Here is a 17,038-nt window from a genome sequence, read left to right on the forward strand (position 1 = left end):
TCTTCTCAGTCAAGAAGAGGAGCCGTCTCCCTTACAATAGTAATTATCCAAGAATAGGTCTAGGGTCTCTTGCAAAACTAGCGTAGAAACAAAATAAAGATAAGGATGGCTTTTTATATGGAGGCGCCATCGACTTCAGAGGAGAGAATAGGTGATTAGGGCAAATCTTTGAAAGATATGGAAACTTCCATATATGTCAGGAACAATCGTCTGGCGGTTCCTAATGGGATCAACCACCAGACTGCTCTGCTCGATTGTTCCGCCGGGAAAGACTCCAATTCTTGCTCCTTTCTTGACGCTTCTTCCTTCAGCTCTGCAGTCTACTCTAGACCTAAAATGACTCTAAAAGGACTAGACTAACTCGATAAAACATTGAAAACAAGTTAGAAAGCATATACACAATGGTGTCAAAAACACCATATATCAATTCCCCCAGACTTAGATCCTTGTTTGTCCTCGAACAAGGCAAGTATCAAGAACAGGGAAAAAGTTTGAAAGTGTGGGAACTCTCCTAATTCTCAATAACCATACCTTAACCACGAATCTCTGAACCATACAAGTAGGAAACTAGGACCATACACTCTTACCAGAACCTCCACTGATCGCTGTTCAAAGATCGGCTCCATACTCTACATCTCAAACCTGAAAAAGCACACTATCGAGACAGAACTCCCTACTTTCATTTTACAGTGGCGTGATCCTCTTATCATAGGCATCATTCAGGGTAGACGGGCTAGGTTTGAACAGACTAATTTATAGTGTAGTCAAAAAGTGATTAGGGGCTACCAATTTTTGTAGTGGATGCAGGATATCGCGCAAAATAGCAAGAGAGGACGGATCCAATGATGTCCACAACCTCTTTTTCGTTTTGCTGACTATGGAGCTATCGCTGCGACTGTTCCCTTGCTCCCCATCATTGGTACCAACTATCTTTGTTCTTAACGTCCAGAGGTTCTCTTTTCTTGATCCTTCTGCCGTAGTTCTCATCGTATCGAAAGGAGAGCTCTTATTCAGAATCTCGGTCTGGAAGGAGACGTCACGTCAAACAAGTAGAAGTAGTTTCGATCGATCTCATCAGAGAGTTACTGGCCAAACATAAACTTCTTCCTCGTCTAGCTCCAACTGAATTAGCTCAAGAGGGATTACGTCCAACCAGCTGTTCACGTCTGCTCGTTTTAGTCCTCCTTCTCCATCAGTGATCTCATATAAAAGAATATATACATATATATATATATATATTTTAACTGAATACAAAAGATGAGATCAAGAGGATGGTGTGACAAGAGGATGGTGTGACGGAGAAGGAGATGATGCATGGAATGATTGGTGCCAATGGCAACTCTGCTCGTTCGCCCTTGTTCTCCACTGACTGTTCTGGAGCAGTTGTTCCGACTGTTTAAACTGACTGTTCTCCTTGTTCTGTTTGAAGCTTTGCAACGATAATGAGTAAGAGGCTGTGTCGATCCTTTCCTCTCCAACCTTTTTGCACATATATGCACATATGAAACTGAAAACAAAATGCTTGAAGGTGGAACAAAGGCTTAGGTGCAAGGTAGGAACTAGCTAAAGATGAGCTAGCCACTCAGGATCAGCAAGAAAGGTAAAAAGAATAAGAAGTCCTGAATGTAGGTATCGTTTCCCTGATCTAATGCCCATAACAAGAGGATATTTGCAGTCAATATTAGGTTCAAGTTAGGTGGAGTTAAGTCAACCTAGTGTAACCTGATCGGCTGAAAACTTCTGAAGAGTCAAGTGAGATAAGTCAGGATTGTTCCAGGTCCATGTGTGGGTCTTGCGTCACGGCTATGGTCACTGAATAAGAAAGTTAAGGCACGAGATGGTTAAAACATCATCACATAATAGGGTCCTAATTCCCACAAGAGTTTGGACTGACTCGATAAAAACACAAGGACTGACTCAAACATAAAAGCCAAAAGTAACAAAAGGGAGATTAGTTTCACACAAACGCCACCCCAGACTTACTTCACACCATCCCTGGTTGTGAAAATAAATTCGAGGAAGGCTCAAACAAACCAAATAAAAGCAAATAAAAGCAAGGAAAATAAAATGTTCAAATTGATAACACGATGAGATAAGACGGTGGAGCGGATCAGTCCGACTCCCCGCTCTCGGAGCGACCAGCTGTCCTCCTGTTCCGCGGTAGGCGCTCACCAGCTGCAGAAGATCCAACCGGTTCATTGCCAGGGCGATGTGATTGCTGCGGAGTGTGCTCCTGCGCGGAAGTCCTGCCCTATTGGCCACCGAAACAACCTCATGTGATCTCCCTGAGGATCCTCTTCATGAGGTTGTTGTTCCTGCGGTGGGAATCAACCATCCAACGGCGGTATGTCGCATCGTCTGCGTCATCATCGAGTGGGCCCATATCATAGGCAGAGGGCGGTGCTCGCGGATCGGCTCAAAGGAACTCCGGGTTAGGCAAGAAGTGCATGTTCTCGATCGTGCTGAAGTTCGTGAGGTGTGGCTGCGGGAGCTTACAGTATAGCACGTTTCTCTCCTTGTCCGCGAACTTGTAGGTGTACTCGCCGCGGAGGATGTGGCAAGCTATCAGATAAGGGGTGTCGATGTACTCGATCTCATATTTGACCGCGTATGAACGGAGGTCATCCCAAAGTATTTGAAAAGAGGAGTGAGTAGGCTACCACAGCGATCCTTCTTCCCCTCGGACTTGTTCTCGGCCATCATTAAACAGTCCCGTTGTGTATAGAACATCCATATGAGATGGTATCCGGGGCTAGTGTTAATCGACTGGATCGGGATTTCTCTATCTCTGCGGTTCTCGTCCTCAAGCCCTGAGTACATCATCTGCATCTCTCCCTTGGTGACCTTCGAGTTCTGGTCCTTAGCGAACAAGAGGTTGGAGATCATCTTAGCAATCACCCTTAGAGTAGGGTTTCTGATCTGGGACTGGTACGCCTTGCGGGATGTGAATGTTCCGTTCCCAATGAGGTCCCAAAAGCGGTCCGTTGGCGTGAACTTGTTAATCACCGCCACTTCTCTACGCTCGTCCAAAATCTCATAAATCTCGTTGAGCTTGTCAAGCGAGAGAGAGCAGAACTTGCTGTCGGCCATGAATGAGAAGGAACAGTTCTCATATGTAGGCTTGGAGGGGTCGTCGTACCCGATGTGAGATGTAGCGAGCACTTGCCGAACAAGGTCTGGGTAGAGCTCGTGCGTTCGGTAGCAGAGGGGAGCGATCCCCATGGCGTGGAGTGTTTTGAACACATATGTGTCGAGCCCAAGGGAGACGAGCTTGTCCACGTGACCAAAACGAGTGCGGAGGATCTCGATGTTGAGGAGTGAATTGTACCGTTTCGCAGACTCCTTTTCCCATGCCTCACAGTTGAAGCCGAGGAGCATCGGGTCATCGCTATTGATTGGCTGACCCTCTTTGTCCTTGCGCGGCCATGGGTATGAGGCCGGAGCATTGTGGTTTGGACGCGGCACATAGTTCTCGCGGGTGATCTTTGAGGTTTTAACCGACTTTTGCTTTGTCCGTAGAGGCATCTGCAAAAGAAAACAAGAGGTTGTGGATTAGTACCGTTCGTGGGTTGTTGACACGAACAAAAAAGAAGTGATCTTTCCAATCATGGTAGTTCGACAAGAACCCCGATATAGTCGTCATGTTCGACCGAGGCCTCAGCTGAACTATGGCTGAATTCCCATGGGGCTGCAGCATTGCTTCAAGATGATCGACGTCAAGGGTCATACCTAATTCGTTACTCAGCACCAAAATCCCGACAATGTGCTGCAAACCGCACAGGTTGACCTGTACGATCGACAACTTGAATCAATTGAAAAGCTGCATGATGATTTCCGGAATGGGAAACCATAGGTGGCACTGCATCAGGTACAACTCATAGCACGTGAAGTAGCCTTCAGGCGGAGACCCAGCAACTTCCCCAGCTTCTGGAAGACGAAACTCGACTGACTCCGAAACTCTACAGAAACTCCAAACGGCGACAAGCCCATTCGGACAGCTCTTGCTCGGACAACCCTCCATGGGGTAAGCACGAAACAGAGGAGGAACCCATGTCCCGCACCTAGGAGGCTTTACCTCGCCCCTAGCCGCCCAGTACGCATCGGCCTTCTCGGGATCAACCGAATGTTCCGCAAACTCCACCTTTGGCGCAACATCGTCATGTTGCGAGCTAGATCTGTCTGGGGTGGATCGATTGCGACGAGCTTTGGTGGAAGCTTTTCTCCTTGAAGACATGATTCTTTTCTTTTTCTAAAAAAAAAATTATCAAGGGGAGAGAAGAGAGAAAATGATCTTTCTATCTTAAGAAGAAGTTTGTCGAAATGAGCAAGTAAAGAATTTGAAAACTTACTCCACATACTTATAAACAACAGAATCCACTATTCACCTTCGGATTTCTAGACATTGGATTCCGCTTAACTTGCCCGACATGCCCAATCCGCTCGCAAGAACATCATAATTCTAATGAGCTGGGGGCTAACTGTTGGGGTCAAAATCGGTTACGACGAAATCAATGTCAAAAACTTCCGAAGAAATGTCCTCTTTGAAAAAAAGAAATAAAATTCAAAAGAAAAGAGAAGTGCGAAAACCTAAGTCGAGTTTTGTAACGACTCCGAAGAGGATTCACACGATAAGTCTTCGAGAAAAGTTACTCCAGGCCTCAGACAAACAATCCCGAACAACAAAACAACCATAAGGCTCTATCATACAAACCGAACGCACCGTCCAACTCGCCCGTTTAGCGAGTTGGACCAAACATGCAGTCCAACTCACCCGTTCGGCGAGTTGGATCAACCAGCATGCCTTCATCCCGTCCTCGTAGCTCCCCCCCCCCCTTGGGATATGATCGAACCTGCTCTTGTTTCATCTCGATCGGAGTCACCGTTGGAACTTTACGATTTAAAAACCGCAAGAACTCGTTGTCTCGTATGAAGTTCGAATTGATCGTGTAAAACGGCAACGGTTAACTAAAACACCTCGAACTGCCTCCGCTATACGAGAAATTCGAACCTTCTTCGGAATCGACGTCGTTTCAGAAGCGCTCTTTCGATAAATCGTAAAAACACTCAAGTCATAAAATGGCCCGAAAGGGTCCAGAAGGCGGCTAGAAGCCCACTTGCGATTTTATACGAAATAGAGCCCAATCGTTATGACGGTTTATCTTTTATTTCGCCGGAGAAGATAAATGTCAAGTTCGGAAGATAAATGTGAGGTTTCCAAAGATAAATACGAAGATCGAAGAAAAATGGAATATTTCCGCGAAGTGATAAACTTGACCGAGGGCAGAAAGGGAAAGAGCGAACCGCCTCTAGAGAAGTATATACGGATGTCGAGGTTAAAGATATAGAAAGACACAATTTTTCTACTTAGAGCAAAACTTAGCACTTATAGGGCATATAGGCAACTTTCCGTTTTTTGTTATCGAGCTGCGACTCGACTAGGTTTCCGCAGTCTTAGGTTGCTAGAACTAGGGATCTCGCCGACAACTTTTGTGGTCAAGGCTCTAACCTTGTTGTAACGCTTATACACAGATTCGGAATAAAAACCTTTCTTGCTTTCTTTTTGATTCTTATATTTACTTTCGTTTATATTTTCGCGTTCTTATTGCTTGGCGTGTGGTTTAGTAGATGTCGAGGATCTCTGGGAAATTTAGGGCTTCCTATCTTTTCTAAATCAACGGAAATCGACACTGCGAATTTTGGTTTCAACACTAAACAAAGTCAGACTCCATAGAAGCTTCTTCATTTCAGAGGAGACACAGGTGTCAGAATTGATAAGAATCTTTGTTTATATATATGGAAACGTATATGCAAATGAGAGTGAATTGAGAAGAGAGCGCATCAGTTAAGTTAACAAACGTTCTTTTTCCTTAATTATGAAGAGTGCAAAAAATATCGGACGAAAAAAGATATTTAACTGGCTAGGTAGTTGCATTTGACCAAATCAAGATCTTGAAAAGGTAAAGTACATTTTGGTTATTCAGAGATCATCGCAGAATGTTGAATACATATTACAATTATTTCTGAGCTGGCCAATAGTCTTTCAACTAAACAATTCTTAAAAAATTTCAAAATTTACGTGCCGCTTTTTATGTTATTACTGGTAATTAATAACATATGATTTGGAAACCTATGATTTGGAAACATGTTAAAATTAGTCGTGCAGAGAATTAAGGGAAGATAACGGGGATGCGCGTTACACGTGTGTGTCCCTCAGTATCTCACATTCTTTTTGCTGATGATAGCCTTTTCTTCTGTAAGGCGGAGCCACGTGAATGTGAAGAAGTGATGAAAGTAGTCAGGAAGTATGGATAAGCATCAGGCCAATGTATCAACTTTGACAAATCTTTTATACTCTCTGGTAAGAGGATTAACGTAACAGTCAAACAAAAGATTAAAGATACACTTGGAATACATAATGAAGGAAGAATGGGAACATACTTAGGGATCCCAGAAGATATCAGTGGATCCACATGCAAACTTTTTCTTTTCTCAAAGACAAGTTAATGCATAGAGTGAATGGATGGACATGTAGATGGCTTTCAAAAGGAGGAAAAGAAGTTCTGATTAAATATATCATGCTTGCACTTCTGACATATGTTATGTCTACCTTCCTACTTCCATTGGAAATATGTGAAAACCTCGCGAGTGCCATCGCACAATTTTGGTGAAGTTCAAACCCACCAAAAAGAGGAATTCACTGGGCCAAATGGGAAAAAGTATGCTTGCCAAGGGAAGGGGGTGGGATTGGTTTCTGTATGATTCACGAGTTTAACCTCGCCTTATTAGAAAAACAACTATGGAGGCTAGTCCAATACCCTGATTCACTAGTTGCCCGGGTCTTAAGGGGAAGGTACTACCGATTGAATTCACCTTTGCGAGTAAACTTTGCAAGTAGTACATCCTATGTGTGGACTAGCATTTCAGCTGCACGAAAGCTACTGCTATTGGGAATCAGACAAAAGATTCTGAATCCTATGTGTGGACTAGATTCATTCTTGGTTAATTTGGTTCATTTGGAAGGCCCGCAATGACAAGCTCTTTAGGGGGATAGACAGAGACCCATTGGAGATAGTTCGTCATGCAGAGAGTGAATGTCAAGCCTGGTTTAATGCAAATGAGATGGTGCCGCCAGATGTACAAGATCACCGAAATGAGGATCCTCAAGTCTTAATCTTGAGTAATATTTGCATGATAGATGGTTCATGGACACCCACAGCTCAGGTCAGTGGATGTGGATGTGGATGGGTATGGATGGACAGTATGGGAAAGACTCAACTTATGGGGACACGAAACCACATTCGACGTGAATCACCCTTCACTCGGAAGTAGAAGCGCTGCGATAGGCGATGGAAAATATGCTTCAACATTCGACATGCCAGAGCTTTAGGACAGACTGCAAGGAGCTGATTGCTATGATCAAGGATCCTCGTGCAAGGCCGAGCTTTGCGAGGGAATTAGAAAGGATTGAGACTCTGCAGATATGCTTCCTGGACTTCAAGATCACTTATGTTCCACGCACGCAAAATCAGATTTCAGATTCTCTAGCTAAGATTGCTAGGTCTTTTCATAGGGATTTTTATTTTATTGGTTGTTCTATTCCGGTCTGGTTACCCAGACCACCTCAAGTTTGAGTAATAGAATAGCCGTTCATTGTCAAAAAAAAAAAAAAATTAGTCGTGCATGACAGTGATATTTTATGTTTAAACAACGTCACTATGTTAAAAATTAGTCATGCATGACAATGATATTTCATTTCCTTGGTATGAATGCTCAAAGAGTTCCTCTTGGAGAGGAATTGCAATCCCTCCACGAATCTCATCGATTAACAGGACTCGGTCCATTTCCATCCCATTCGGCCCAGTTCAGTCAGCTGAATAACAAAAGAGTCGGCTAGGAAGATTGACTATATGAGACTATTCATCGACTCGCTGGCTCAGCTCTGGCTCTCGGAGTTCTCGCTCGGCGTCCTTCTTTAGAAATCTCCCACTCAAACCATTTTCGCTACTTCTACTTACAGTCATGCGCACACGGGAAAGAAAAGAGAGGACATGAGTAAATGGAAAACTTAGTGAAGTGGTTCTAGACCAGCTTCCCCGCATGAACCTCTATACTACTGAATACGAAACGAGAACCGACTAGCCACTAGCAAACAACATTTCACACAAGTAGATAATGTAATGAACTAAGTCATCACCGGACACAGAATTATGACTCTTCAACCTAGAACTCTAGAACATATGCAGGCCTAGGGAATCTATTTCCGCCCCCATCACGTGCCCCTATGTGACCACCTGTCTGGGTATGCTCAACATCTGGTTACCTCGGATGCGGTCCGCCCTGCTGTGTCTTATGATTACTTCCCGCCAGGACTGGGCGTAACTCGAATCTTAACCCCGTTGTTGAACTACGGTCCCGCATTTTCTTTTCTATACTCCACCGTTCCAGTGTCTTATCATTTCACTTTCCTTTTTCTTTACTTAGACACTTTCACTCATTTCCAGACGCCACCCATTATAGGTGTGACATGTTATCTATTAACCTACATTTAATTATTTCTAAGCAACTTAGCTTTCACCACTCATATCAAACAATCATTCAGTCAATCACTAAATCATCCAAATCAACCCTTGTTTAAAAAATCGGCCGTCTAGCCGATTCCTCTTCCGATTAAATGTGAAGCGGGAAGGGACCGTGGCGAAATGATCCAATTCGGTTGTGTTCCACGCTTGCCCGTGTAATGAGCGTAGAGTCTGTTCAATTAATAACTCGTCCGCTTAATAACTAAAACCGCGTAGCCCAACTTCTGTAATTCCTCAATGAAAACCATTTTTCCTAAGCCCAATTAAATAATTAACTCATTTTCTCTACAGCCCAAATAAATTATTAATCACCAATGACATAAAACACCAATGATGTGTATTGGATGTGAACTAGAAGAAGTACATTATATTTTGTGACGTAATTGGTATGTATTTATGAATCTATAAGTTTTAGTAGCATTGATATCTCTTTCATAAACATGTATTACACTCAAAAATTTGTATTATATGTATAAAACATAGTATTATACATATAAAAGTACAAAAATTCCTCCCCGCGTAATCCCCGATTTTTTTCCGCTTTTTCGATAAATCGCTAGGCCCCTATGTGCCGCACGCGTAACACCTAGCGAGTTTCCGAACAAGGAAATCAACACATGGTTGTCTATTAGAGTCCTTTAACAGTATGAGCATTTTTATGCATCATGATCTATGCAACTAACATCGTAGCATCTATAATGAACTAACAACCTAACAACAATCAGAACTAGCCGATAATAAATAATCATTTAACAATATACAAGAACATGAGAAAATATCGGGGCTTGAAACACCTCACATGAGTAGATCTGAAGGTAGATCTGGAGAGCAAGAGAACAAGAGATCGAGATCGAACAATCATAACACCACGCCACCACCACCACTCGCTGTCGCTGGCGAGAGGCGAGAGAGAGAGAGAGAGATCCGTCCGGGAGAGAGAGATTCGGCCGGGAGAGAGAGACAGCGGCGAGGAGAGAGAGAGAGAGAGAGAGAGAGAGAGAGAGAGAGAAAGAGAGATTGCGAGGATATAGAGAAGAGTAGGAGAGCGATGGAGGAATCACTTGTCTCAATCGTATTTTCATTGATAATGGTAAAATCGCTGGCGCCGCCGTTGTCTCCTTGTCAAGATTCTAATATGTCATATCCCGCTACGGAGGAATCACTTGTCTCAATAGTGAAATCTTAAATTTGTAGTTTACAATTCATAGCCTTCAAATAGTATTTACTTTTCATTTTATAAATTATATTTTGATCAAAAATTCAAACATATTTTTACACATGTTATTATTGACAAATAAAATACAAAAATAATTTAAATTAAATTATCTAAAACAGAAATATTATGTATATGTAGTTTAACCTTTTCGTAATTATTCTCTCTAATTAATGCATTTTAAAAGAATTTTTAAAAAAAAAACAATTGGTGGCACCATAGTATCTATATTTGAGTTATAAATATTATGTTTAAATTTTTTAATGCATATGTAATATTTATCTATATAAAACTTTAATGACTATATTTAATTTATATTAAAGTTGAAAATTAAAATTAAAATTACATAAAAATTTTAATACAAATTTGAGGTTTATTGTTGGAGTAAACTACCCTTAAACATTCGTTTTAAAGATCTTTTATCCTCAAAATGAAGTCGGTCGTTGGAAATGTCCTTATGAAGAGAAGATAAGAGTTATAAGAAAATAATGATCACCATAGCACAAAATTTATTTCGTTATAAAGAATTGATTTTTTTTTTGACACCGAAAGCTCCATATTTCATTAAACTGGTTCGAGAGGGTTAGACTGAGCTAAACCCAGATGAACCAAAATGTTTACATGGGAAAATTCAGAGTTTTTCATACAAGCATCCTTAGCAAGGAGATCCGCACGAGAATTGAACTCACGATGAATAAAAGAAAAGGAAAATAAAGTAAACAAAGAACGGAGATGAAAGAATTCATCTAATTCTGAAGCCAAGGATGGCCAATATTCTTCTTCTTCGATCAGCTTAACCATTTGCAGGCAGTCCGATTCGAAATGCATATATTCTTGCCCCAATCGGAGGGAATTACCCATTGCCCATAGCAGGGACTGGAACTCCGCGTGAATGGAAGAGAGGACTTGATTTCTCCGAAAGAAACCCGAGATTGAGTTCCCGTCTTCTTGGTCTAGAACAAAACCCCCGCCGAAAGTAGCTTGGTTGGTCACCCAAGATGCATCCACTTGACATCTCGGTTTGTGCGACTCCATCATTTCCTCTCGGTTTACCGTTGATGTGCGCTCTCGAGCCTTTCCTGCCGATACGACCTCTTGCGCAACGCACCACTCTCCGCATTCTTGGCTGGCCTTTTGTAGAGAATCCAAAGGCGATATCTCTACTCCATTAAACAGCTTATCATTCCTTGCTTTCCATAAGTACCATACGATCCATGGGAACTTGATAAGCCTTTGCGTTGAGATGCCCTTTGCAGTGGCTTGGAACATAAGGAAATCAAAGTTCTCAAGGAGTGACTTACTCGGGAATTGTCCCGGAATTGATGGGATATCCGACAGCGCCCACGTCTGCACGCCCGTTCGTTTCTGCAGTGCCGTTCAGCCAGTCGGCTGCATACCGCGACGCACCCTGTTAAGCATTGCCATAGAAAGTGTTTAATCTTTCTGGGAGCTTTCAGTTTCCACACCTTAGATAGTAAGGGATTGATACTTGGTTCTAGCACTTGTTGATCATCACTTTCGCTCTTTTATAGAGTCGCTATTTCATACCCAGACTTGACTGTGTATAGACCGGATTTCGTATGGATCCAGCAGAACCCATCAGCCTTAATACTCCGGCTAGGTCGAATGCTCTGTATAAGAGGAATCTCACAGGGATCACATATGTTTTGTATCAGATCCATCCTCCATTCGCCGGTACTGTGATCGATAAGGTGATTAACATACAGCTTAGGATCTCTCCATGCTCTGTTATCTTTGGCCAATGTAGGTGGTTGTGTCGGGATCCATTGATCAAACCACACCCGTGTGTTGTAACCTGAACCAATCGTATGTCTCAGCCCCTTCTTGAGAAGATCCTTAGCCGCAAGCATGCTTTTCAAACCATACGAAGGGTTGTTCGAACTGCTTATCTCCAACGGGTTTGTATGCCTATAGTACCTGCCTTTCATCACTCGGGCCAGGAGAGAAGTTGGATGATGTAGTAGGCGCCATAGTTTCTTCGCAAGTAGTGCGAGATTAAAATTCTTCAAATCTCTGAAGCCCAAACCCCCTTTCTCATCAGGTTTACATATCTTATCCCAAGCCATCCAATGTAGCCGTTTGTTATTTTCTTTTGTGCTCCACCAGAACTTTGCTATCGCACTCTTTAGCTTATTCAAAATGTCTTGGGGGAGTAAGAAACACGACATGACATAGGTGGGCAGCGCTTGTGCTATAGACTTTATGAGGATCTCTTTTCCTCCCTTAGTCAGAAACTTTGCAGTCCAAGAGTTGATACGATTGTTTAATCTGTCTCTGATGAACGCAAATACCTGTCGTTTGGATCCACATATCTTCTCAGGGAGGCCTAAGTACGTACCCATTCCACCTTCTCACTGAATTCCGACGGTTGTTTTGATTGCTTGTTTCACCTCTGCAGGGACTTTATTACCAAACAATATGGACGACTTGGATGTGTTCAGTTATTGTCCTGAAGCCAATCCATAGTTATGAATGATCTTCATCAACTCAGCACATTTCTGGACATCTGCTTTGTAGAAAATAGACTATCGTCTGCGAAGAGGAGGTGCGAGACAGCGGGACTTGCTTGAGCGATCTTAAGCCCCCTTAATCTCCCTTCAGCTTCTGCACCTTTGATCTGGGAGATAAGAGCTTCTCTCAGGATGATAAAAAGAAAAGGCGACAAAGGATCTCCCTGCCGGAGTCCTCTCGAGGGTTTGATGTTGCCCTTCGCTTCACCATTTAAGAGAACCTGATAGGAGACAGAAGAGATACACCATTTAATCCATGCTACCCATTTCTCTGCGAAGCCCATCTTAAGCATTAGAGCTTCCAGAAAATTCCATTCCACGCGATCATAGGCCTTGCTCATATCGGTTTTGACAGCTACGAACTTTGACTTCCAGATCGGGTTTGTTCTCATAGCATGAAAAATCTCCTGCGCTACTAAGATATTGTCTGAGATAAAGGTGGATTGTGTCTCCGAGATGAGCTTCGGGTGAAATATTTTCAGCCGTCTACACATAATCTTGGAGATGATTTTATAGCTTACATTACATAAGCTTATCGGTCTAAATTTTGTCATCTCCTTGGGGCGATCTGTCTTTGGAATCAAACAGACGTTGGTCTGATTTAGTCGGCTATCAAAGGATTCCAAGTTGAAGAAACCCTTGACTGTATGAATCACTTCTTCTGCGACTATGTCCCCAAACGCTTGATAAAAAGTACCAGTCATCCCGTCTGGCCCAGGCGTTTTTTTCTAGGTTGATATCTTCTATGGCTTTCATGATTTCTGAGTCCAGTACCGGTCGTGTGAGCGACGTGTTTATGTCTGGGGAGACCTGCGCGGTAATATACCGGAGTACGTCCTCGGGATCTCCCGGAGAGGAAGTAGTAAACAGGTTCTGGAAGTATGTTGTTGCCACTTGATCTATGCCTTCGTCGTCCTCTACCCATCCACCGGCTGAGTTTCGTAATTTGATTATACGATTCCTGCCTCTCCGTTGCTTGGTTACTGCGTGGAAAAACTTTGTGTTACGATATCCTTCCTTAAGCCATAGAACTCTGTTCTTTTGTTTCCAATAGAGCTCTTCTTCTCTAAAGACTGAGCATAAGTTCCATTTTAGGTTCAGGACTTCCTCGCTAGTGAACCCATCTTCCGTTTGAGCTTGTTCAAGCAAAGCCTTTATATCTTCAATCTTCTTTGCCGAGTTGGTCGGGTTTGCTTTTTTCCATTTTACAATAGCTCGTCTTACATTACTTATTTTAAAATGCAGTTCGCTTGCGTCTCTTCCCGAGGAGATTCCCCATCCCTCTTTTATGGCTTCTTCTAGGCCGTCTTTGCTTAGCCACCGCTTATCAAACTTAAAGTTACGTTAGATCCGTATTTTCCGTGATTGAATCCTTGCCAAAACTGGCCGGTGGTCTGAGCCCCATAGCTTGAGATACTCCACATTAGTGTGTGAAAAGAGATGGTGCCATTCTTCATTACCTACCGCACGGTCAAGTCGACATTGCACCTTGCCCGAACTTCTGAACCCAACCCACGACATTGGGTTACCTTTGAATGGGAAGTCGATAATGCCACAGTTAGCCAGCATCGTTCTAAAAGGGATAAAAGACGCTTCCTGCCTTTTCCGCCCACCCTTTTTTTCTCCATTGTTCTTGATTTCATTGAAGTCTCCTATCATGAACCAAGCTTCTGTTCTTCCTAAGCTCATCCGGGTAAGGCGTTCCCAAACATATTCACGACACTCAATGACCGGATTACCATAAACAAATGTCAAGAAAGTCTTGCGTCCTTCAATTGTTGCTTCTATATCAATCATACGCTTATCAGAGTAAAGAATCTTGACATCGATAGAATCCGAAAAAAAAAGAGCCAGTCCACCGCTTCGACATTTCGGTTCCACGGTAAACAATTTATTATAACCATAAGAAAGCTGAAAATCTTGCATAAAAGAAAAAGAGTTTTTTTTGTTTCTGATAAAAAAAAAAAGAAAAGAAGGTGCAAAATAACGGTGCAACTCTCGCAAGTGTTGCTTCGTCAAGTAGGCTACCGCCCCTTGACAGTTCCATGAGATGATGTTCATATCTTCTTACTGGGTGGTTTCTGGGACACCATCGAACCTGAAAGAGAAAGAGAATTCTTGCTATTAGCAGAAGGAAACACCTCATTCGAGGAACTTTTTGAGAAGCAGATTTTGGGGGTATACCCGGTCCTCTGGATTTCTTAGGGGATGCTCTTCCCCTTTGAGCTGCTAGCTTCTTGGATGCACGAGCTCCTTTAACGTCAGCACTGCTAGCCGGGTTTTTCTATGCTACCCCTTTATCTGTAGCAATCCTGTCAGAAGGGACCTCCAGCATGGATTATGCCGATGCAGCATGTTTCTTGGATTCATGCTCGGCTCTCTGAGCCTTCTCATGACTGTGGGGACTCTGATTCTTTGGTCCCATTGCCTCATCAGGCTCGTTTTGGACCTGCATTGGGGACAGCTGGGAAATAGCATCAATCTTCTCTGCATCAAAGCCCGATTCATCTACCAAGAGGTCTTCATTTTCCATCATATTTTCATCCATTATCACGTCATCAAACTCAGAGACAATCCTATCAACCTCTGCTTCATCTTCCGCAGTCGTAATCACTTGTTTAGCTTGCTCTTCGGTTAGCATGTCGTCATCCAAGAACTCATCCTCTCTTGTTGCAGTAGCAATGGGAGTGGCCCTCTCAATAGATGCATTTTTCCTTCCTTGTGCACTTTCCGCTGTCTGTCCAATCAGAGCTCTTTGAGAGGTTGGTCTGAGCAATGGCTGATCTCCAATGATGACAGTGTTTCTACCAATTAGGATGGCTAAGCTTGTCGCATCTTTTGCCTTAGGCATTGGAGTTGCATCAAGTGGGGGCATGATCGCTTTACCTTTTAACCTCCTCCGTTTCTCATCTTCTGTCTCATTCATATGCACCACCAAATGTCCATTCCCTTGTACTCCATTATTGGTGAAAATTCCAGGGTGTTCAGAGATAGTTCTTTGGGAGTCTGCGCCATCCTGTTCAACTCCTGTTGATATTGGGGTGCTATGGTTTGTTTCCCTTGGCACAAGAACCCGATCATTATTTGAGTCTCTGGTCCGGTCGATAGTGTAGGACTGAGTTACTCTTGGTCTCCACTCTTGCTGTCGTGACACATTAAAACCTCTGGAGATGTTCTCCCGTTTCCCTCTAGTTGTAGCAGCACGAGGTACATAGTCTCGCCTTTGCTCCCTGCTCATGTGCTGTGTGTTTGAGCGGATCCCAGCACTTTCGCCACGTCTTGAATCTCGAGGTATGGGATACTCTTTGTCCAATCGGCTCCAAGCCCCATATCTAGACGATGCTGAGGTATATTTGTTCCTCTGGTAGGAGTGTTCATTGTAGTGTGGCATGTTTGTCTGGTTGAGTTCAAAACCTCGAGACTCCTTGCTAGTACCATACCGCTTGTTTCTCCCATAAGAAGCATCAGTTTGAAACTTGCGGGGCGGTGACTGCCTCTGTAAATCTAGCGAAGGAGAACGTGGCCTTTTGCTGCCTTGCTTACGTTCTTGACCAGGGCCATAAGCTGGTATCTGGAGTTGGGCACCAGGGTTGTTTAAAGCCAGTCTCTGTAAACGTTTTTGCTCCCTTTGGGCTTCCGTCAGCTCCGGGCAGCTATTCTCATCATGAGAAATCATTTTACAAGTGAAGCAGTATCTGTGGAGGCCCACGTATAGGAAGGTGACCTTCCTAGTATCTCCATTCGGGAAACCCACTGCTCCTTCAAATTGGAGAGGCTTGTCAATGTTGACAGAAATTTGAATACGGGCACTTGTTGCGTCTATTGCCATCTTAGTTCCCAGCGCCTTTGCTATCTCTGTGAAAGTGCCATCGTTCCAGAAATGTACCGAAACGCCCGTAACTTGCACCCAAAGAGGATTGTGTTTGGGAAGTCTTCCCTAGTATTATACATATAAAAGTACAAAAAATTCCTCCCCCCGTAATCCCCGATTTTGTTCCGCTTTTTCGATAAATCTCTAGGCCCCTATGGGCCGCACGCGTAACACCTAGCGAGTTTCCGAACAACGAAATCAACACATAGTTTTCCATTAGAGTCCTTTAACAGTATGAGCATTCTTATGCAGCATGATCTATGCAACTAACATCGTAGCATCTATAATGAACTAACAACCTAACAACAATCAGAACTAGCCGATCCTAATTAACCATTTAACAATATACAAGAACATGAGAAAATATCGGGGTTTGAAACACCTCACATGAGTAGATCTGAAGGTAGATCTGGAGAGCAAGAGAACAAGAGATCGAGATCGAACAACCATAACACCACGCCACCACCACCACCACCACTCGCTGTCGCTTGCGAGAGGCGAGAGAGAGAGAGATCCGTCCGGGAGAGAGAGATTCGGCCGGGAGAGAGAGACACCGGCGAGGAGAGAGAGAGAGAGAGAGAGAGAGAGAGAGAGAGAGAGAGAGAGAGAGAGAGAGAGAGAGAGAGAGAGAGAGAGAGAGAGAGAGAGATTGCGAGGATATAGAGAAGAGTAGGAGAGCGACGGAGGAATCACTTGTCTCAATCGTATTTTCATTGATAATGGTAAAATCGCTGGCGCCGCCGTTGTCTTCTTATCAAGATTCAAATCTGTCATATCCCGCTACGGAGGAATCACTTGTCTCAATAGTGAAATCTTAAATTTGAAGTTTACTATTCATACCCTT

At 43.3% G+C, this 17,038-nt stretch overlaps 2 protein-coding genes across 2 annotated transcripts; both read right to left on the reverse strand.

Moving 5' to 3' along the window:
* Window positions 1–11,318: 11,318 nt before the first annotated feature.
* Window positions 11,319–12,155, reverse strand: LOC125579926 (uncharacterized mitochondrial protein AtMg00310-like). The gene has a single exon (XM_048743837.1). The coding sequence runs from the start codon at window positions 12,153–12,155 to the stop codon at window positions 11,319–11,321; it is 837 nt and encodes a 278-aa protein (XP_048599794.1).
* Window positions 12,156–12,295: 140 nt separating this feature from the next.
* On the reverse strand, window positions 12,296–12,817 carry LOC125579927 (secreted RxLR effector protein 78-like). Its single transcript, XM_048743838.1, has one exon. The coding sequence runs from the start codon at window positions 12,815–12,817 to the stop codon at window positions 12,296–12,298; it is 522 nt and encodes a 173-aa protein (XP_048599795.1).
* Window positions 12,818–17,038: the final 4,221 nt, after the last annotated feature.

Source organism: Brassica napus, chromosome C1, assembly GCF_020379485.1.
Source record: "Brassica napus cultivar Da-Ae chromosome C1, Da-Ae, whole genome shotgun sequence".
Lineage (NCBI taxonomy): Eukaryota > Viridiplantae > Streptophyta > Magnoliopsida > Brassicales > Brassicaceae > Brassica > Brassica napus.

What these genes read in the sequence shown, in the direction of transcription:
- LOC125579926 (XM_048743837.1), bottom strand. Translation starts at nt 12,155, where the DNA reads ATGGGTACGTACTTAGGCCTCCCTGAGAAGATATGTGGATCCAAACGA.
- LOC125579927 (XM_048743838.1), bottom strand. Translation starts at nt 12,817, where the DNA reads ATGTGTAGACGGCTGAAAATATTTCACCCGAAGCTCATCTCGGAGACA.